The sequence below is a fragment of the Triticum aestivum genome, chromosome 7B (assembly GCF_018294505.1).
Source record: "Triticum aestivum cultivar Chinese Spring chromosome 7B, IWGSC CS RefSeq v2.1, whole genome shotgun sequence".
NCBI lineage: Eukaryota > Viridiplantae > Streptophyta > Magnoliopsida > Poales > Poaceae > Triticum > Triticum aestivum.
In genome coordinates, this window is record NC_057813.1 from 684,922,133 (window position 1) to 684,946,265 (window position 24,133).

Consider the following 24,133-nt stretch of genomic DNA (forward strand, 5'->3'; position numbering starts at 1 on the left):
TGAAGTCGTGTTCCGATGAAATACGGAGCGCACACATTAGATTTGGAAGGCATTAGGAAAAGAACAACTTGTGAGTGCTGGACTAGTTGTGATGCACCTAGTCTGCAACATTGGCCCTAGGTGAAAACTTGATCCTAAATACGATGGGGCTAATATTCCCAGAAAAAGGGAGTAATTCACTTGCTACATTGGCATGCAGTAAATCTGGGTCTAACTGACTCACCGGGTACTTGAGAAAAGGAGACAGAGTTACCAGGTGGATGTTCCTCTGAGAAAAGTAAGACATGGTCTCCATGATGGTCAGGGAAACCGCCAGATTCAACCTTGCCATGTGCAAAGCGGTGAAGAATATACTTCAGGATTTTCTCTTGTTCTTCATGGAGGTCCGATCAGTGTACAATGCTAGCGAGGTAGCTACACGCTTTCTAGAGCAGCTGAAACTCAAGTACAATGTTAATTTGTTCTCCCAAAAACATGCAACTTTTAACAGTCTATAATAAGGGCCACATGTAGTACTATGTAAAAAAATCTTGGGCAGAAACCTCAGCTTGGGTTGACTGCCATGTTAGTAGACCAAGACGTACTAGAAACTTGAGCCATTGAAAACTTTGAGGTGCATATGACACATGGTTCATAGGTGAAGAGCAAGGTTAAAAAACATCAGGGTGTACATTCATAAGCCATCTTTGATGCAGTGAGACAAAATTACCATAGATGCAAATCAAAGCAAGCGCATATGGCAGCAAAATGAGTGCAGCTTCTCTGTTTGTACATTCTGAAGGATCCAATAAAGTCGACTATGGTCTCTGGGGTTCCTAGTTAAGAATCCATGGAAGATCAACAATGCATTTCCAGACAGAAGCAATAGACTGACTCTATGCTATGCAAAGAACAGAAAAGATCACAGACAACTTCTGAACATATCTCATATCATGATAACAGGAACCTCCATAAACGATATATTTGAGGTCGGCATAGCAAATATAGCAAGCATGCACCATTACCAACTATCGACAGTTCAAACATCATCAGCGCTATAGCATAGACGATAGTGTTGCTTGACACACAACCATGAGCCAACCATTAACACTGAACATCATCCTAATTACCTAAGCCAAGCCCCTCCAGGCATCTCACTCACTTCCAGGCTGGGTACGAGTTGTCCCGCCTGTTGTTCCTGAAAGCGCAGCACCCAACAGAGTAGACAATGATGAGGAAAATGAGGAATATGATGTTGACGGTGGCGATTTTCTTCCAGTCATTCTTCACATTAGCGAGCACGCCAGCCTTGCATGACTGGCAGTCATAGCAAAGGGCCCTCGGATCATTCGACCACGTGTTGCAGTCAGGGTCATTGGTAGAGTTGAAGCCAGGAGGTTTGTTCCACATGGTCTCGCTCTGGTAGGTGAAGTTGCACCCGGTTGGGGGTTTGCAGCATCCAGACTGGACACAAGATAGATAGTGTGTGTTAGTTGCAGAAAACAGAACTTGGTAATTCGGCAACAGTTTTAGCATTGGAGAAAACACAATTCAAAGACAAATGTCAAGGCAGAAATGCACAAGACAAATACAAAATATTTGATGGTCTGCATGCGAGTATCATTGACAACAGTACGGAAGCATCATTCAGGGTCAGACCAAAGATAAAACATCAGTATATTGGTTTGCAAGAATACATAGTTCCTCCATGGAAGTGCAGGTATAGTGCTTATGAAGCCACAAATGGCAGAAGCTTCACAGGAGGGGAGGGGTAACATGATAATGCATACCATGGAAGTGCAGGTATAGTGCTTATAAAGCCACAAAAGGTAATAACAATGGTTTACACATAAAGAAAGAATACTGTATTTAGGTAAGCTACACCCCGTTTCTGCATTTCGCAAAAGCTAAAGTGGAACTCTGAAGAAACCACCTCCAGGAAAAGTAAGTCAATACAATAATGTCGAAGGTTTCAGTTTCACATGTGGATGCTATAATTGACATGAACAAGGTATTCCCACACGCAACAAGGGAGAATTACGGTAGTCATAGTCAGGAGCAGGGGGATAGTCAAAAAAAAGGGATTGCAATAAGAGAAGTTTCACAGCACCAAGCTGCAATTCAGTAAAGTTTATGCAAATTCTATCACAAGGCCATTCCTTCATCAGAATAGAGTACAGCAAAACAATATCATGGGCATCTTCAAAATTAGTGAAATCAAGTGGAATCGATTTGTACAGAAACATGCCATGACCAAACTGAGTAAATCAAGTTGAATAGCTCGCACTAGTCTCTACAACTGCTCGAATCTTCCATTAAAATTTACCAGACCCTATCGCAACATAACACATTACCATGCAGACAGAAAAGGCAGGCTAGCTGTATCTATTTGGCATGATACTATTAGACAAATAGACAGCCAAGCAACAGCAAGAGAGGAAACCACAGCAGTACAACAGTGGAAGACAATGGTACAGAAATTAAGTAGCTAGTTGACAATGTAGCATAGAAATTGTATGTAATACAATGATGTAATACTAGTGGATTACACATACAGAAAGAATGATGTATTCAGGATTTCAGGTCAGCTACATCCTATATTTGCATTTGGCAAAAGCTAAAGTGGCACTCCAAAGAAACTACCTCCAGGAAGGCAACTCATAGATGCAGTAAGTCTTCAGTACAATTATGTCAAGGGTTCAAATTTCGTAAGTGGACACTACAATTGACATGAACACAGTATTCCCACAGCTTAGTACAGTTTATGCAATGTGAGAAATTTCATGGGTACACCAAGTCCACAATCGAGTAACGTTTACGCAAATCCTACCACAAGGTCATTCCTTCGTCAGAATGGCGTACAAATAAACAACAATCTCATGAACATCCTCAAAAAGTAGTACTGAAATCTAGTGGCATCAATTTGTACCCAAGCATGCCATGAACCAGACTCAATGAATCAAGTTGAATTGCTAGCACTAGGAGTGACCACTGCTCAAATTTTCCATTAATCTTCACCATCACCCTACCACAATATAATGCATTGCCACGCAGCAAGAAAAGGCAGGCTAGCTGTATCCATTAGCAGCTTAGCACATAATAGACAAATAGACAGCCAAGCAATATAGCAAAGAGGGGAAACGACAGCAGTACAGCACAGTGGAAGACAGTGGTACAGAAATCAAGTCACTAATCGACAATGTAGCATAGCATGGAAATTGCAGAGCAATTATTCATGCGAACTGAAGTGTCACGTGTGGTGGTCCTTGCGGAGATGGGATCCCACGATTCTTCTACCGGTCCTGTGGAATACTCAACACACAATCTGTACCAACTCCAGATGCACTGCCACTCGTTCGACCTACCAATCTTCCTACAATTTTTCAGTGGAGATGAAATTTCGAGTCCCCGGAGCGAGACCAATCGATTCGCATCCCCAAATCCAACTAGCAGTAGCAGCAGGGAATTTATTTTCTACCTAAATGCGTTCATAACAATTCGATTAACCCCCAAAATTGCAAGCATTAAACCACATCTATCTCATAAGAGTGAAGAACAAGCGAAGAAATCGACCTGAATCGGGGAGAGGTTGTTGGTGACGAACTGCTGCAGCGACTCCCCCCTGGCCCCGAACCTCTGGCAGACGCCGCCGTCGCGGAGGCAGCTGCGGATCTTGGCCCAGTTGTCGGCGTTCTCGACCCGGCGCTGCAGCCAGGTGGAGTACTCCCCGAGGCGGTACTCCCTGTAGCCCCTCCCGGAGACGACGGAGCCGGCGCCGCGGTTGGTGACGACGAAGGCGAAGACGGTGAAGACGAGGAGGAGCGCGATGAGGAGGAAGAGCGCGACGAGGTAGAGCCAGAGGAGGCAGGATGCGCGGCAGAGGGAGCCCGCCAGCCCCGCGAGGGAGAGCGCCAGGAGGAGGGCACCGAGCGCGATGACCGGCCGCTCCAGGAACCGCTCGCAGTCGGTGGTGGAGGCGCGGTGGCTCAGCCAGATGCCGCCGCCGAGGACGACGAGGGCGAGGACCAGGACCCCCGCGTTCAGCAGGCCCAGCAGCCCGTTGCTGCACCGCGCCATGGCCGCCGCCGCCGCTCTCGCTTCCCTCGAGGGGATTGTGCCGTGCGCGTGACGGGGTGGGGTGGGGGGTTCGAGTAGGTGGGAGGGCGTGCGGTGCTTTGCGGTGGGCGGTGTGTGGGGTTTTTAGCGTGGGGCGTGAGGGATTTCGAATTTGGGATTCGAAAAGGGTGTCCGGGAAAACAAAAAGGAGATTCGGAAAGGGGGCACCCTTTTTCTACTTTTTCTTGCTTTTATCATTTAGACCGGCCATAATTCAGATTCGTGTGCCACTCCATAGTTATAAACGAACTTTTACCATCTTCTACGTGTAACTTATTGTCTTGTACTCCCTCCGTTTGTAATCATATGGCGTTTTGATAGTTCAAGTACAAATTTTGAATAGTTTGCGGTGTTTTAGCCGACATGAAACGCATATGTAAATAAGCTTATTGTTGAATTTGACAGGTTATCTATGTTTTTGTCATCGTTTTGCATTGTATGACTCCATGCCACCAAACGAGTGACAAAAGCAGCTGCACGTATAAAGTGGGTGGGCAGATGTGACATGCCAGAAAGGCTTTGGCCTTTCTGTTCCTAGTTGACGACGAGATGCTACCATCTTTCTTGGCACTTTAGTGTGCGTGCCAGAAATCCCAGCTCTTGCGTTTGCGTGCATGCTTGGCACAGGAAAAGGTGGAGGGGAAGCCGGGAACAGAATGCTAATAGTCTAGTCCACGAGCACGACTTCATCAAGACGCGAACTCCTTTTTGCAGCAAGCAACACGTGCAGCCAGCGGTGTTTTTCTACAGCCACCAACTCTATTGATTTGCATTTCTATGACACGCACCGAACATGCTACGTTTTTGTTCACTTTCATATGTTCTCCTTTCTTGCAGCAAATGTCCAAACGCCCTTTCTGAGATATGTAAACGTTTGTTTTTAAATACATGGACGTTTATTCTAGAATATCTCTTTTTCGATAAGTAGATATCTCTTTTTTTTCGAGAGAAGCATTGAGATATTGAAGGAAATATGCCCTAGAGGCAATAATAAAGTTATTATTTATTTCCTCATATCATGATAAATGTTTATTATTCATGCTAGAATTGTATTAACCGGAAACATGATACATGTGTGAATACATAGACAAAACTATAGTCACTAGTATGCCTCTACTTGACTAGCTCATTAATCAAAGATGGTTATGTTTCCTGACCATAGACATGTGTTGTCATTTGATTAGTGGGATCACATCATTAGGAGAATGATGTGATTGACATGACCCATTCTATTAGCCTAGCACTTGATCGTTTAGTATACTGCTATTGCTTTCTTCATGACTTATACAAAGTTCCTGCAACTATAAGATTGTGCAACTCCCGTTTACCGGAAGAACACTTTGTGTGCTACCAAACGTCACAACGTAACTGGGTGATTATAAAGGTGCTCTACAGGTGTTTCCGAAGGTACATGTTGGGTTGGCATAATTCGAGATTAGGATTTGTCACTCCGATTGTCGGAGAGGTATCTCTGGGCCCTCTCGGTAATACTCATCACCTAAGCCTTGCAAGCATGTAACTAATGAGTTAGTTATGAGATGACGTATTACGGAACGAGTAAAGAGACTTGCCCATAACGAGATTGAACTAGGTATTGGATACCGATGATCAAATCTCGGGCAAGTAACATACCGATGACAAAGGGAACAAAGTATGTTGTTATGCGGTTTGACCGATAAAGATCTTCGTAGAATATGTAGGAACCAATATGGGCATCCAGGTCCCGCTATTGGTTATTGACCGAGAATAGTTTTAGGTCATGTCTACATAGTTCTCGAACCCGTAGGGTCCGCACGCTTAACGTTTCGATGACAGTTTTAATATGAGTTTATAAGTTTTGATGTACCGAAGTTTGTTCGGAGTCCCGGATGTGATCACGGACATGACGAGGAGTCTCGAAATGATCGAGACATAAAGATTGATATATTGGAAGCCTATGTTTGGACTTCGGAATGGTTCCGGGTGAAAACGGGATTTTACCGGAACACCGGGGGTTACCGGAACCCTCCCGGGGGTTAATGGGCCTTAGTGGGCCATGAGGGAGAAGAGGAAGGGCCGGCCAGGGCAGGCCGCGCGCCCCTCCCCCCCTAGTCCGAATAGGACAAGGAGAGGGGGGAGGCGCCCCCCTTCCCTCTTTCCCTCCCCCCAAGTCCTAATCCAACTAGGAAAGGGGGGGAGTCCTACTCCCGGTGGGAGTAGGACTCCTCCGGCGCGCCTCCTCCAAGGGCCGGACGCACCCCCCCTTGCTCCTTTATATACGGGGGCAGGGGGCACCCCATAGACACACAAGTTGATCTACGGATCGTTCCTTAGCCGTGTGCGGTGCCCCCTTCCACCATATTCCACCTTGGTCATATCGTCGCGAAGCTTAGGCGAAGCCCTGCGCCGGTAGAACATCAAGATCGTCACCATGCCGTCGTGCTGATGGAACTCTCCCTCGACACTCGGCTGGATCGGAGTTCGAGGGACGTCATCGAGCTGAACGTGTGCTGAACTCGGAGGCTCCGTACGTTCGGTGCTTGGATCGGTCGGATCGTGAAGACGTACGACTACATCAACCGCGTTGTGCTAACGCTTCCGCTTACGGTCTACGAGGGTACGTGGACATACACTCTCTCCTCTCGTTGCTATGCCATCACCATGATCTTGCGTGTGCATAGGAAATTTTTTGAAATTACTACGTTCCCCAACAGTGGCATCCGAGCCTAGGTTTTATGCGTTGATGTTATATGCACGAGTAGAACACAAGTGAGTTGTGGACGATATAAGTCATACTGCCTACCAGCATGTCATACTTTGGTTCAGCGGTATTGTGAGATGAAGCGGCCCGGACCGACATTACGCGTACGCTTACGCGAGACTGGTTTCACCGTTACGAGCACTCGTGCTTAAAGGTGGCTGTCGGGTGTCTGTCTCTCTCACTTTAGTTGAACCGAGTGTGGCTACGCCCGTTCCTTGTGAAGGTTAAAATGGAGTCTATTTGACAAACTATCGTTGTGGTTTTTGATGCGTAGGTAAGAACGGTTCTTGCTAAGCCCGTAGCAGCCACGTAAAATTTGCAACAACAAAGTAGAGGACGTCTAACTTGTTTTTGCAGGGCATGTTGTGATGTGATATGGTCAAGACGTGATGCTATATTTTATTGTATGAGATGATCATGTTTTGTAACCGAAGTTATCGGCAACTGGCAGGAGCCATATGGTTGTCGCTTTATTGTATGCAAACGCCCTGTAATTGCTTTACTTTATCACTAAGCGGTAGCGATAGTCATAGAAGCAATAGATGGCGTAAACGACAACGATGCTACGATGAAGGTCAAGGTATCGCGCCGGTGACGATGGTGATCATGACGGTGCTTCGAAGATGGAGATCACAAGCACAAGATGATGATGGCCATATCATATCACTTATATTGACTGTATGTGATGTTTATCCTTTATGCATCTTATCTTGCTTTGATTGACGGTAGCATTTTAAGATGATCTCTCACTAAAATTATCAAGTAGTGTTCTCCCTGAGTATGCACTGTTGCCAAAGTTCGTCGTGCCGAGACACCACGTGATGATCGGGTGTGATAAGCTCTACGTCCATCTACAACGGGTGCAAGCCAGTTTTGCACACGCAGAATACTCAGGTTAAACTTGACGAGCCTAGCATATGCAGATATGGCCTCGGAACACGGAGACCGAAAGGTCGAGCGTGAATCATATAGTAGATATGATCAACATAATGATGTTCACCATTGAAAACTACTCCATCTCACGTGATGATCGGTTATGGTTTAGTTGATTTGGATCACGTGATCACTTAGATGACTAGAGAGATGTCTGTCTAAGTGGGAGTTCTTAAGTAATATGATTAATTGAACTTAAATTTATCATGAACTTAGTACCTGATAGTATCTTGCTTGTCTATGTTTGTTTGTAGATAGATGGCTCGTGCTGTCGTTCCGTTGAATTTTAATGTGTTCCTTGAGAAAGCAAAGTTGAAAGATGATGGTAGCAATTACACGGACTGGGTCCGTAACCTGAGGATTATCCTCATTGCTGCACAGAAGAGTTACGTCCTGGAAGCACCGCTGGGTGCCAGGCCTGCTGCTGATGCAACTGACGACGTTAAGAACGTCTGGCAGAGCAAAGCTGATGACTACTCTATAGTTCAGTGTGCCATGCTTTACGGCTTAGAACCGGGTCTTCAACGACGTTTTAAACGTCATGGAGCATATGAGATGTTCCAGGAGTTGAAGTTAATATTTCAAGCAAATGCCCGGATTGAGAGATATGAAGTCTCCAATAAGTTCTATAGCTGCAAGATGGAGGAGAATAGTTCCGTCAGTGAACATATACTCAGAATGTCTGGGTATAACAATCACTTGATTCAACTGAGAGTTAATCTTCCTGATGATAGTGTCATTGACAGAATTCTTCAATCACTGCCACCAAACTACAAGAGCTTCGTGATGAACTATAATATGCAAGGGATGAACAAGACTATTCCCGAGCTCTTCGTGATGCTGAAAGCCGCGGAGGTAGAAATCAAGAAGGAGCATCAAGTGTTGATGGTCAACAAGACCACTAGTTTCAAGAAGAAGGGCAAAGGGAAGAAGAATGGGAACTTCAAAAAGAACGGCAAGCAAGTTGCTGCTCAAGAGAAGAAACCCAAGTCTGGACCTAAGCCTGAAACTGAGTGCTTCTACTGCAAGCAGACTGGTCACTGGAAGCGGAACTGCCCCAAGTATTTGGCGGATAAGAAGGATGGCAAAGTGAACAAAGGTATATGTGATATACATGTTATTGATGTGTATCTAACTAGAGCTCGTAGTAGCACCTGGGTATTTGATACTGGTTCTGTTGCTAATATTTGCAACTGGAAATAGGGACTACGGAATAAGCGAGCACTGGCCAAGGACGAGGTGACGATGCGCGTGGGAAACGGTTCCAAAGTCGATGTGATCGCGGTCGGCACGCTACCTCTACATCTACCATCGGGATTAGTTTTAGACTTGAATAATTGTTATTTGGTGCCTGCGTTGAGCATGAACATTATATCTGGATCTTGTTTGATGCGATACGGTTATTCATTTAAATCAGAGAATAGTGGTTGTTCTATTTATATGAGTAATATCTTTTATGGTCATGCGCCCTTGAAGAGTGGTCTATTTTTATTGAATCTTGATAGTAGTGATACACATATTCATAATGTTGAAGTCAAAAGATGCAGAGTTGATAATGATAGTGCAACTTATTTGTGGCACTGCCGTTTAGGTCATATCGGTGTAAAACGCATGAAGAAACTCCATACTGATGGACTTCTGGAATCACTTGATTATGAATCACTTGGTACTTGCGAACCGTGTCTTATGGGCAAGATGACTAAAACACCGTTCTCCGGAACTATGGAGAGAGCAACAGATTTGTTGGAAATCATACATACAGATGTATGTGGTCCGATGAATGTTGAGGCTCGTGGCGGATATCGTTATTTTCTCACCTTCACAGATGATTTAAGCAGATATGGGTATATCTACTTAATGAAGCACAAGTCTGAAACATTTGAAAAGTTCAAAGAATTTCAGAGTGAAGTAGAAAATCATCGTAACAAGAAAATAAAATTTCTACGATCTGATCGTGGAGGAGAATATTTAAGTTACGAGTTTGGTTTACATTTGAAACAATGCGGAATAGTTTCGCAACTCACGCCACCTGGAACACCACAACGAAATGGTGTGTCCGAACGTCGTAATCGTACTTTACTTGATATGGTGCGATCTATGATGTCTCTTACCGATTTACCGCTATTGTTTTGGGGTTATGCTTTAGAGACGGCCGCATTCACGTTAAATAGGGCACCATCAAAATCCGTTGAGACGACGCCTTATGAACTGTGGTTTGGCAAGAAACCAAAGTTGTCGTTTCTTAAAGTTTGGGGCTGTGATGCTTATGTGAAGAAACTTCAACCAGATAAGCTCGAACCCAAATCGGAGAAATGTGTCTTCATAGGATACCCAAAAGAGACTGTTGGGTACACCTTCTATCACAGATCCGAAGGCAAGACATTCGTTGCTAAAAATGGATCCTTTCTAGAGAAGGAATTTCTCTCGAAAGAAGTGAGTGGGAGGAAAGTAGAACTTGATGAGATAACTGTATCTACTCCCTTATTGGAAGGTAGTTCATCACGAGAACCAGTTCCCGTAACAACTACACCAATTAGTGAGGAAGCTAATGATATTGATCATGAAACTTCAGATCAAGTATCTATTGAACCTCGTAGGTCTACCAGAGTAAGATCCGCACCAGAGTGGTAAGGTAATCCTATTCTGGAAGTTATGTTACTTGACCATGATGAACCTACGAACTATGAGGAAGCGATGATGAGCCCAGATTCCGCAAAATGGCTAGAAGCCATGAAATCTGAGATGGGATCCATGTATGAAAACAAAGTATGGACTTTGGTTGACTTGCCCGATGATCGGCAAGCCATTGAGAATAAATGGATGTTTAAGAAGAAGACTGACGTTGATGGTAATGTTACTGTCTATAAAGCTCGACTTGTTACGAAAGGTTTTTGACAAGTTCAAGGAGTTGACTACGATGAGACTTTCTCACCCGTAGCGATGCTTAAGTCTGTCCGAATCATGTTGGCCATTGCTGCATTTCATGATTATGAAATTTGGCAAATGGATGTCAAGACTGCATTCTTGAATGGATTTCTAGAAGAAGAGTTGTATATGATGCAGCCAGAAGGTTTTGTTGATCCAAAAGTGTTGGAAATATGCCCTAGAGGCAATAATAAAAGTGTTATTATTATATTTCTTTGTTCATGATAATAGTCTTTTATTCATGCTATAACTGTATTATCCGGAAATCGTAATACACGTGTGAATACATAGACCACAATATGTCCCTAGTGAGCCTCTAGTTGACTAGCTCGTTGTGATCAACAGATAGTCATGGTTTCCTGGCTATGGACATTGGATGTCGTTGATAACGGGATCACATCATTAGGAGAATGATGTGATGGACAAGACCCAATCCTAAGACTAGCACAAAAGATCGTGTAGTTCATTTGCTAGAGCTTTGCCAATGTCAAGTATCTCTTCCTTCGACCATGAGAGCGTGTAACTCCTGGATACCGTAGGAGTGCTTTGGGTGTATCAAACGTCACAACGTAACTGGGTGACTATAAAGGTGCACTACAGGTATCTCCGAAAGTATCTATTGTTTTATGCGGATCGAGACTGGGATTTGTCACTCCGTGTAAACGGAGAGGTATCTCTGGGCCCACTCGGTAGGACATCATCATATGCGCAATGTGACCAAGGAGTTGATCACGGGATGATGTGTTACGGAACGAGTAAAGTGACTTGCCGGTAACGAGATTGAACAAGGTATTGGATGCCGACGATCGAATCTCGGGCAAGTAACATACCGATAGACAAAGGGAATTGAATACGGGATTGATAAAGTCCTTGACATCGTGGTTCATCCGATGAGATCATCGTGGAACATGTGGGAGCCATCATGGGTATCCAGATCCCGCTGTTGGTTATTGACCGGAGAATGTCTCGGTCATGTCTGCATGTCTCCCGAACCCGTAGGGTCTACACACTTAAGGTTCGATGACGCTAGGGTTATAAAGGAAGCTTGTATGTGGTTGCCGAATGTTGTTCGGAGTCCCGGATGAGGTCCCGGACATCACGAGGAGTTCCGGAATGGTCCGGAGGTAAAGATTTATATATGGGAAGTCCTGTTTTGGTCACCGGAAAAGTTTCGGGCGATATCGGTAATGTACCGGGACCACCGGGAGGGTCCCGGGGGTCCACCAAGTGGGGCCACCTGCCCCAGAAGGTTGTGTGGGCCAAGTGTGGGAGGGGACCAGCCCCTAGGAGGGCTGGTGCGCCCCCCACAAGGGGTCCAAGGCGCAAGGGAGAGTGGGAGGGGGCAAACCCTAGTCCAGATGGGCCTTAAGGCCCATATTGGTGCGCCTCCCTCTCCCCTCCCCTCTTGGCCGCACCCCAAAACCCATCTAGGGTTGGCCGCCGCCCCTGGGGTGGGAAACCCTAAAGGGGGCGCAGCCCCCCCTTCCCCCTATATATAGTTGAGGTTTGGGGCTGCCATGCACAAGAGTTCTCTCCCTCTTGGTGCAGCCCTACCTCTCTCCCTACTCCTCCTCTCCCATGGTGCTTGGCGAAGCCCTGCGGGATTGCCACGCTCCTCCACCACCACCACGCCGTTGTGCTGCTGCTGGATGGAGTCTTCCTCAACCTCTCCCTCTCTCCTTGCTGGATCAAGGCGTGGGAGACGTCACCGGGCTGTACGTGTGTTGAACGCGGAGGTGCCGTGCGTTCGGCACTTGATCATCGGTGATTTGAATCACGACGAGTACGACTCCATCAACCCCGTTCACTTGAACGCTTCCGCTTAGCGATCTACAAGGGTATGTAGATGCACTCTCCTTCTACTCGTTGCAGGTTTCTCCATAGATAGATCTTGGTGACTCGTAGGAAAATTTTAAATTTCTGCTACGTTCCCCAACAGTGGTATCAGAGCTAGGTCTATTGCGTAGATTCTTTGCACGAGTAGAACACAAAGTAGTTGTGGGCGTTGATTTTGTTCAATATGCTTACCGTTACTAGTCCAATCTTGTTTCGACGGTATTGTGGGATGAAGCGGCCCGGACCGACCTTACACATACTCTTACGTGAGACAGGTTCCACCGATTGACATGCACTTGGTGCATAAGGTGGCTAGCGGGTGCCAGTCTCTCCCACTTTAGTCGGAACGGATTCGATGAAAAGGGTCCTTATGAAGGGTAAATAGCAATTGGCATATCACGTTGTGGTTTTGCGTAGGTAAGAAACGTTCTTGCTAGAAACCCACAGCAGCCACGTAAAACATGCAACAACAATTAGAGGACGTCTAACTTGTTTTTGCAGGGTATGCTTTGTGATGTGATATGGCCAACAAGACTGTGATGAATATATGTGATGTATGAGATTGATCATGTTCTTGTAATAGGAATCACGACTTGCATGTCGATGAGTATGACAACCGGCAGGAGCCATAGGAGTTGTCTTTATTTATTGTATGACCTGCGTGTCATTGAAGAACGCCATGTAAATTACTTTACTTTATTGCTAAACGCGTTAGCCTTAGAAGTAGAAGTAGTCGTTGGCGTGACAACTTCATGAAGACACGATGATGGAGATCATGATGATGGAGATCATGGTGTCATGCCGGTGACGATGATGATCATGGAGCCCCGAAGATGAAGATCAAAAGGAGCAAAAATGATATTGGCCATATCATGTCACTATTTGATTGCATGTGATGTTTATCATGTTTATGCATCTTGTTTACTTAGGACGACGGTAGTAAATAAGATGATCCCTTACAAAATTTCAAGAAGTGTTCTCCCCTAACTGTGCACCGTTGCTACAGTTCGTCGCTTCTAAGCACCACGTGATGATCGGGTGTGATGGATTCTTACGTTCACATACAACGGGTGTAAGACAGTTTTACACAGCGAAAACACTTAGGGTTAACTTGACGAGCCTAGCATGTGCAGACATGGCCTCGGAACACGGAGACCGAAAGGTCGAGCATGAGTCGTATAGTAGATACGATCAACATGAAGATGTTCACCGATGATGACTAGTCCGTCTCACGTGATGATCGGACACGGCCTAGTTGACTCGGATCATGTGATCACTTAGATGACCAGAGGGATGTCTATCTGAGTGGGAGTTCATAAGATGAATTTAATTATCTTGAACATAGTCAAAAGATTTTTGCAAATTATGTCGTAGCTCGCGCTTTAGTTCTACTGTTTTAGATATGTTCCTAGAGAAAATATAGTTGAAAGTTGAAAGTAGCAATTATGCAGAGAGTAGAAAGCTTATGTCCTTAATGCACTGCTCAGTGTGCCGAACCCCAAACATCGTTTGTGGATGTTGCGAACATCGGACATACACGTTTTGATAACTACATGATAGTTCAGTTAAACGGTTTAGAGTTGAGGCACTAAAGACGTTTTCGAAACATCGCGGAACATATGAGATGTTTCGAGGGCTGAAATTGGGATTTCAGGCTCGTGCCCACGTCAAGAGGTATAAGACCTCCAACGATTTTCTTAGCCTACAAACTAAGGGAGAAAAGCTCAATCGTTGAGCTTGCGCTCATATTGTCTGAGTGCAACAATCACTTGAATCGAGTGGGAGTTGATCTTCCAGATGAGATAGTGATGTTTCCCCAAAGTCATTGCCACCAAGCTGCCAGAGCTTCGTGATGAACTATAACATATCAAGGATAGATATGATGATCCTTGAGGTATTCACGATGTTTGACTCCGCGAAAGTAGGAATCAAGAAGGAGCATCAATTGTTGATGGTTGGTGAAACCACTAGTTTCAAGAAGGGCAAGGGCAAGAAGGGATACTTCATGAAACGGCAAATCAGCTGCTGCTCCAGTGAAGAAACCCAAGGTTGAACCCAAACCCGAGACTAAGTGCTTCTGAGATAAGGGGAATAGTCACTAGAGCAGAATTACCCTAGATACTTGGTAGATGAGAAGGCTGGCAAGGTCGATAGAAGTATATTGGATATACATTATGTTAATGTGTACTTTACTAGTACTCCTAGTAGCACCAGGGTATAAGATACCGGTTCGGTTGCTAAGGGTTAGTAACTCGAAATAAAAGCTACGGAATAAACGGAGACTAGCTAAAGGTGAGCTGACGATATATGTTGGAAGTGTTTCCAAGTTTGATGTGATCAAACATCGCACGCTCCCTCTACCATCAAGATTAGTATTAAACCTGAATAATTGTCATTTGGTGTTTGCATTGAGCATAGACATGATTGGATTATGTCTATTACAATACGGTTATTCATTTAAGGAGAATAAAAGTTACTCTATTTATGTGAATAATACCTTCAATGGTCTTGCACCTAAAGGAATGGTTTATTGAATCTCGATCGTAGTGATACACATTTTCATGCCAAAAGATATAAGATAGTAATGATAGTACCACTTACTTGTGGCACTGCCATGTAGGTCATATTGGTATAAAACACATGAAGAAGCTCCATGTTGATGGATCTTTGGACTCACTCGTTTTTGAAAAGTTTGAGACATGCGAACCATGTCTATTGGTGTATACGCATGAAGAAACTCCATGCAGATGGATCGTTTGGACTCACTTGATTCTGAATCACTTAAGACATGCAAATCATACCACATGGGCAAGATGACTGAAAGCCTCGTTTTCAGTAAGATGGAAAAAGATAGCAACTTGTTGGAAGTAACACATTTTGATGTGTGCAGTCCAATGAGTGCTGAGGCATGCAGTGAACATCGTTATGTTCTTACTTCACAGATGATTCGAGTAGATGTTGAGAATATTTACTTGATGAAACACAAGTCTGAATTATTGAATGGTTTAAGTAATTTCAGAGTGAAGTAGAAGATCATTGTGACAAGAGGATGAAATGTCTATGATATGATCATAGAGATGAATATCTGAGTTACGAGTTTTGGCACACAATTAAGACATTGTGGAAATTGTTTCGCAATTAATACCACCTGGAACACCATAGTGTGATGGTGTGTCCGAACATCATAACTGCACCCTATTGGATATGATGCATACCATGATGTCTCTTATCAAATTACCACAATCGTTCATGGGTTAGGCATTAGAGACAACCACATTCACTTTAAATAGGGCACCACGTAATTCCGTTGAGATGACACCGTATGAATTATGGTTTAGAGAAACCTAAGTTGTCGTTTCTTAAAAGTTTGGGGCTACGACGCTTATGTGAAAAAGTTTCAGGCTGATAAGCTAGAACCCAAAGCGGATAAATGCATCTTCATAGGACACCCAAAACAGTTGGGTATACCTCCTAATTCAGATCCGAAAGCAATATGAATTGTTTCTAGAATCGGGTCCTTTCTCGAGGAAAAGTTTCTCTCGAAAGAATTGAGTGGGAGGATGGTGGAGACTTGATGAGGTTATTGAACCGTCTCTTCAACTAGTGTGTGACAGGGCACAGGGAGTTGTTCCTGTGGCACCTACACCAATTGAAGTGGAAGCTTATGATATTGATCATGAAACTTCGGATCAAGTCACTCCCAAACCTCGTAGGATGACAAGGATGCGTACTACTTCAGAGTGGTACGTAATCCTGTCTTGAAGGTCATGTTGCTAGACAACAATAAACCTACGAGCTATGGAGAAGCGATGGTGGGCCCGGATTCCGATAAATGGCTTGAGGCCATAAAATCCGAGAGAGGATCCATGTATGAAAACAAAGTGTAGACTTTGGCAGAACGGCTCGATGGTCGTAAGGCTAATGAGTACAGATGGATTTCAAAAGGAAGACGGACAATGATGGTAAATGTCACCATTAAGAAAGCTCGACTTGTCGTTAAGATGTTTTCCGACAAGTTCAAGGAGTTGACTACGATGAGATTTTCTCACTCGTAGCGATGCTAAGAGTCTGTTGGAATTATATTAGCGATTGCTGCATTATTTATGAAATCTTGCAGATAGGATGTCAAAACATTGTTTCCTCGACGATTTTAATGAGGAAAGGTTGTATGTGATACAACCGGAAGGTTTTGTCAATCCCGAAAGATGCTAATAAGTATGCAAAGCTCCAGCAATCCTTCTAAGGACTGGAGTGAGCATCTCGGAGTTGGAATGTATGCTTTGATGATGATCAAAGATTTTGGGTTTGTACAAAGTTTATGAGAAACTTGTATTTCCAAAGAAGTGAGTGGGAGCACTATAGAATTTCTGATGAGTATATGTTGTTGACATATTGATGATCAGAAATGATGTAGAATATCTGGAAAGCATATAGGGTTATTTGGAAAGTGTTTTTCAATAGAAAACCTGGATTAAGCTACTTGAACACTGAGCATCAAGATCTATAAGGATAGATCAAAATGCTTAATAATACTTTCAAATGAGCACATACCTTGACATGATCTTGAAGGTGTTCAAGATGGACCAGTCAAAGAAGGAGTTCTTGCCTGAGTTGTAAGGTACGAAGTTAAGACTTAAAGCTCGACCACGGCAGAATAGAGAGAAAGGACGAAGGTCGTCCCCTATGCTTAAAACGTAGGCTCTTCAGTATGCTATGCTGTGTACCGCACCTGAAGTGTGCCTTGCCATGAGTCAGTCAAGGGGTACAAGAGTGATCCATGAATGGATCATAGGACAGCGGTCAAAGTTATCCTTAGTAACTAGTGGACTAAGAAATTTTCTCGATTATGGAGGTGGTAAAAGAGTTCGTCGTAAAGGTTACGTCGATGCAAGCTTAACACCTATCCGGATAGCTCTGAGAAGAGATACCGGATACGTATTATGGGGCAACAATTTAGAATAGCTCCAAGTGGAACAGTTATTTGGAATGGCTCCAAATAGAACGTGGTAGCTACATCTAGGAGATGACATAGAGATTTGTAAAGCACACACGGATCTGAAAGGTTCAGATCCGTTGACTAAAACCTCTCTCACAAGCAACATGATCAAACCCAAGACTCTTTGGATGTTGGTCACATGGTGATCTGACCTGTCAGTGTTAATCACATGGTGATGTGAACTAGATTATTGACTCTAGTGCAGTGGGAGACTGTTGGAAATATGCCCTAGAGGCAATAATAAAAGTGTTATTATTATATTTCTTTGTTCATGATAATAGTCTTTTATTCATGCTATAACTGTATTATCCGGAAATCGTAATACACGTGTGAATACATAGACCACAATATGTCCCTAGTGAGCCTCTAGTTGACTAGCTCGTTGTGATCAACAGATAGTCATGGTTTCCTGGCTATGGACATTGGATGTCGTTGATAACGGGATCACATAATTAGGAGAATGATGTGATGGACAAGACCCAATCCTAAGACTAGCACAAAAGATCGTGTAGTTCATTTGCTAGAGCTTTGCCAATGTCAAGTATCTCTTCCTTCTACCATGAGAGCGTGTAACTCCTGGATACCATAGGAGTGCTTTGGGTGTATCAAATGTCACAACGTAACTGGGTGACTATAAAGGTGCACTACAGGTATCTCCGAAAGTATCTATTGTTTTATGCGGATCGAGACTGGGATTTGTCACTCCGTGTAAACGGAGAGGTATCTCTGGGCCCACTCGGTAGGACATCATCATATGCGCAATGTGACCAAGGAGTTGATCACGGGATGATGTGTTACGGAACGAGTAAAGTGACTTGCCGGTAACGAGATTGAACAAGGTACTAGATGCCGACGATCGAATCTCGGGCAAGTAACATACCGATAGACAAAGGGAATTGAATACGGGATTGATAAAGTCCTTGACATCGTGGTTCATCAGATGAGATCATCGTGGAACATGTGGGAGCCATCATGGGTATCCAGATCCCGCTGTTGGTTATTGACCGGAGAACGTCTCGGTCATGTCTGCATGTCTCCCGAACCCGTAGGGTCTACACACTTAAGGTTCGATGACGCTAGGGTTATAAAGGAAGCTTGTATGTGGTTACCGAATGTTGTTCGGAGTCCCGGATGAGATCCCGGACATCACGAGGAGTTCCAGAATGGTCCGGAGGTAAAGATTTATATATGGGAAGTCCTGTTTTGGTCACCGGAAAAGTTTCGGGCGATATCGGTAATGTACCGGGACCACCGGGAGGGTCCCGAGGGTCCACCAAGTGGGGCCACCTGCCCCAGAAGGTTGCGTGGGCCAAGTGTGGGAGGGGACCAGCCCCTAGGAGGGCTGGTGCGCCCCCCACAAGGGGTCCAAGGCGCAAGGGAGAGTGGGAGGGGGCAAACCCTAGTCCAGATGGGCCTTAAGGCCCATATTGGTGCGCCTCCCTCTCCCCTCCCCTCTTGGCCGCACCCCAAAACCCATCTAGGGTTGGCCGCCGCCCCTGGGGTGGGAAACCCTAAAGGGGGCGCAGCCCCCCCTTCCCCCTATATATAGTTGAGGTTTGGGGCTGCCATGCACAAGAGTTCTCTCCCTCTTGGTGCAGCCCTACCTCTCTCCCTACTCCTCCTCTCCCATGGTGCTTGGCGAAGCCCTGCGGGATTGCCACGCTCCTCCACCACCACCACACCATTGTGCTGCTGCTGGATGGAGTCTTCCTCAACCTCTCCCTCTCTCCTTGCTGGATCAAGGCGTGGGAGACGTCACCGGGCTGTACGTGTGTTGAACGCGGAGGTGCCGTGCGTTCGGCACTTGATCATCGGTGATTTGAATCACGACGAGTACGACTCCATCAACCCCATTCACTTGAACGCTTCCGCTTAGCGATCTACAAGGGTATGTAGATGCACTCTCCTTCTACTCGTTGCAGGTTTCTCCATAGATAGATCTTGGTGACTCGTAGGAAAATTTTAAATTTCTGCTACGTTCCCCAACAAAAAGGTGCTAACAAAGTGTGCAAGCTCCAGCGTTCCATTTATGGACTGGTGCAAGCATCTCGGAGTTGGAATAAACGCTTTGATAGTGTGATCAAAGCATATGGTTTTATACAGACTTTTGGAGAAGCCTGTATTTACAAGAAAGTGAGTGGGAGCTCTGTAGCATTTCTAGTTTTATATATTGATGACATATTATTAATTGGAAATGATATAGAATTTCTGGATAGCATAAAGGGATACTTGAATAAAAGTTTTTCAATGAAAGACCTCGGTGAAGCTGCTTACATATTGGGCATCAAGATCTATAGAGATAGATCAAGACGCTTAATAGGACTTTCACAAAGCACATACCTTGACAAGATTTTGAAAAAGTTCAAAATGGATCAGGCAAAGAAAGGATTCTTGCCTGTGCTACAAGGTGTGAAGTTGAGTCAAACTCAATGCCCGACCACAGAAGAAGATAGAGAGAAAATGAAAAATGTTCCCTATGCTTCAGCCATAGGCTCTATCATGTATGCAATGCTGTGTACCAGACCTGACGTATGCTTAGCAATAAGCTTGGCAGGAAGGTACCAAAGTAATCCAGGAGTGGATCACTGGACAGCGGTCAAGAACATCCTGAAATACCTGAAAAGGACTAAGGATATGTTTCTCGTATATGGAGGTGACAAAGAGCTAGTCGTAAATGATTACGTCGATGCAAGCTTTGACACTGATCCGAACGATTCTAAATCGCAAACCGGATACGTGTTTATATTAAACGGTGGAGCTGTAAGTTGGTGCAGTTCTAAACAAAGCGTCGTGGCGGGATCTACATGTGAAGCAGAGTACATAGCTGCTTCTGAAGCAGCAAATGAAGGAGTCTGGATGAAGGAGTTCATTTTCGATCTAGGTGTCATACCTAGTGCATCGGGACCAATGAAGATCTTCTGTGACAATACTGGTGCAATTGCTTTGGCAAAGGAATCCAGATTTCACAAGAGGACCAAGCACATCAAGAGATGCTTCAATTCCATTCGGGACCAAGTCCAAGTGGGAGACATAGAGATTTGCAAGATACATACGGATCTGAATGTTGCAGACCTGTTGACTAAGCCTCTCTCACGAGCAAAACATGATCAGCACCAAGACTCCATGGGTGTTAGAATCATTACTATGTAATCTAGATTATTGACTCTAGTGCAAGTGGGAGACTGAAGGAAATATGCCCTAGAGGCAATAATAAAGTTATTATTTATTTCCTCATATCATGATAAATGTTTATTATTCATGCTAGAATTGTATTAACCGGAAACATGATACATGTGTGAATACATAGACAAAACTATAGTCACTAGTATGCCTCTACTTGACTAGCTCATTAATCAAAGATGGTTATGTTTCCTGACCATAGACATGTGTTGTCATTTGATTAGTGGGATCACATCATTAGGAGAATGATGTGATTGACATGACCCATTCTGTTAGCCTAGCACTTGATCGTTTAGTATACTGCTATTGCTTTCTTCATGACTTATACAAAGTTCCTGCAACTATGAGATTGTGCAACTCCCGTTTACCGGAAGAACACTTTGTGTGCTACCAAACGTCACAACTTAACTGGGTGATTATAAAGGTGCTCTACAGGTGTTTCCGAAGGTACATGTTGGGTTGGCATAATTCGAGATTAGGATTTGTCACTCCGATTGTCGGAGAGGTATCTCTGGGCCCTCTCGGTAATACTCATCACCTAAGCCTTGCAAGCATGTAACTAATGAGTTAGTTATGAGATGACGTATTACGGAACGAGTAAAGAGACTTGCCAGTAACGAGATTGAACTAGGTATTGGATACCGACGATCAAATCTCGGGCAAGTAACATACCGATGACAAAGGGAACAAAGTATGTTGTTATGCGGTTTGACCGATAAAGATCTTCATAGAATATGTAGGAACCAATATGGGCATCCAGGTCCCGCTATTGGTTATTGACCGAGAATAGTTTTAGGTCATGTCTACATAGTTCTCGAACCCGTAGGGTCCGCACGCTTAACGTTTCGATGACAGTTTTATTATGAGTTTATAAGTTTTGATGTACCAAAGTTTGTTCGGAGTCCCGGATGTGATCACGGACATGACGAGGAGTCTCGAAATGGTCGAGACATAAAGATTGATATATTGGAAGCCTATGTTTGGACTTCGGAATGGTTCCGGGTGAAAACGGGATTTTACCGGAACACCGGGGGGTTACCGGAACCCTCCCGGGGGTTAATGGGCCTTAGTGGGCCATGAGGGAGAAGAGGAAGGGCCGGCCAGGGCAGGTCGCGCGCCCCTCCCCCCCCTAGTCCGAATAGGACAAGGAGAGGGGGGGCGGCGCCCCCCTTCCCTCTTTCCCTCCCCCCAAGTCCTAATCCAACTAGGAAAGGGGGGGGGGGGGTCCTACTCCCGGTGGGAGTAGGACTCCTCCGGCGCGCCTCCTCCAAGGGCCGGCCGCACCCCTCCCCCTTGCTCCTTTATATACGGGGGCAGGGGCACCCCATAGACACACAAGTTGATCTACGGATCGTTCCTTAGCCGTGTGCGGTGCCCCCTTCCACCATATTCCACCTCGGTCATATCGTCGCGAAGCTTAGGCGAAGCCCTGTGCCGGTAGAACATCAAGATCGTCACCACGCCGTCGTGCTGACGGAACTCTCCCTCGACACTCGGCTGGATCGGAGTTCGAGGGACGTCATCGAGCTGAACGTGTGCTGAACTCGGAGGCTCCGTACGTTCGGTGCTTGGATCGGTCGGATCGTGAAGACGTACGACTACATCAACCGCGTTGTGCTAACGCTTCCGCTTACGGTCTATGAGGGTACGTGGACATACACTCTCTCCTCTCATTGCTATGCCATCACCATGATCTTGCGTGTGCGTAGGAAATTTTTTGAAATTACTACGTTCCCCAACAGATATAATAACCAAACTAGCAGTACAAACACTCTCAGAAAATAGAAAAAACACAACAATGTCTCTGGGTTGACGGTCTTCATCCTCCCCATACGGGTTGATGGCACGCCATCGCATGCCGCTTCATCACCGAAGCGAGCATGTCGTTGTTGATCGCAGCCAACAAGACGTCATCAAGGCCACGACTTTCTAGACCAGCGCCCTCGAGAAGAAATTGTCTCTGGTGGAAGAGTTGCAAATCCAAGAACCATACTCCAGTATATGTCATGCATCACCCCAGTACGGTTATAACAATGTCATGAAGGCCAGTCCAGAGGACCAGACTGCAAAGAGAAGCAATCATCGCCGCCTCCCCTTTATATTCTTTTATTGTAATAAAAGTATTTTGCGATATATATATATATATATATATATATATATATATAATAATCAAGATATAGTGTTATTATGATAATAAAAAGTTATGCAATGAAAGGAACATTTTTCAAGAATAGCTTGGACATTTCATTTTGTCAATGAAATTAACTTCTTTGGACTCTCTTAAAATTTATTTGGTGTGCTCTCTCTTTTTTTACACGAGGAAGGGACTCGAAGGCCCCAAATGCACTTCGGAAGTGGTGGTACAGTGCATCTTACAAAAGGACTAGGACTAAAATAGAAATTAAAACAAAGTCCCTTAGTTTTACATAGAGGACCATAGGAAGCAAATATAGTTGCTATCAAGTCCAAAACAATCAGCAAATTGAACAAAATTTGCCGGCTCATTTGGTCCGACTAAGCCTGCACTGGTGCAAGCCATGGACTCAACTTGAAGATCCCGTTGCCTCCCTTTGGCATAGTGGTCGGGAGGAAGAAAGAAACCATCGACCACCGAGGTGTTCGCATGTGATTGCTCCATGTCGTCGCCTGAGATAAATGCGGTGGACTCTTATTATAACATATGATACTCTTTAAATATTTATATTGTATCACAACATCATTCAACCGTTGATTTTCTTGGTCAAATTGATTCCGTAGATAACAAGAGGTGGTATATTTCCTTCGAAAAGATCTTAGCACAACTTATTGTAGCTAGACAAATTAATTTTTTATATTATATCTTTTGATCTTAATACCTAGACAAGCACAACAACCTCACTTTGTTTTTTTCGAAAAGGAGGATGACCCCCGGCCTCTGCATCTGGGAGATGCATACGACCATTTTATTGATTATTCTCGAGGACCTTACAAAGTATAACAACAATATGCCTGAATCCGCCATCTTGACAGCATCTGCCGCTACTCCTATCCAAGTGATGAAGGGGTGCAAGTTGGGCCACATACCCATACCTCTCACCTAGGCCTAACATCTAAAACCGGAGGCCCCTACCGAGCCATCTGCCGGGTCCAGGGCTCAAACCGGTCTGACACACTCACTTTGTTAGAGGAGTGGATGTACAATCCCACTAAGACTCCTATAGTTCATTTTATAAAACATGTAGCAACCTAAGTCAATAACTCATCTTCGGGTGCTACACGTACATACCACCCACATTGTCGTTGAGTTGTGATCTCATTTATTTCTTTCTACCACCTATCGCGTGCGTGGATATGCCTATATATATCGCTCACATCCGACATGGTTTATACAAACAGCCAAGAAGATAACCAACACGGATAGTGATACACATGACCCCAACCCCAACCCC

The 24,133-nt window shown here is 44.6% G+C and overlaps 1 protein-coding gene across 1 annotated transcript; it reads right to left on the bottom strand.

Moving 5' to 3' along the window:
• Window positions 1-901: 901 nt before the first annotated feature.
• LOC123159230 (tetraspanin-8) lies at window positions 902-4,158 on the bottom strand. The gene is made up of 2 exons (XM_044577058.1): window positions 3,553-4,158; window positions 902-1,443 (listed from the first exon to the last, which is right to left on the bottom strand). Exons 1-2 carry the CDS (start codon window positions 4,054-4,056, stop codon window positions 1,138-1,140), a joined length of 810 nt encoding a protein of 269 aa, XP_044432993.1. The 5' UTR covers window positions 4,057-4,158; the 3' UTR covers window positions 902-1,137.
• Window positions 4,159-24,133: the final 19,975 nt, after the last annotated feature.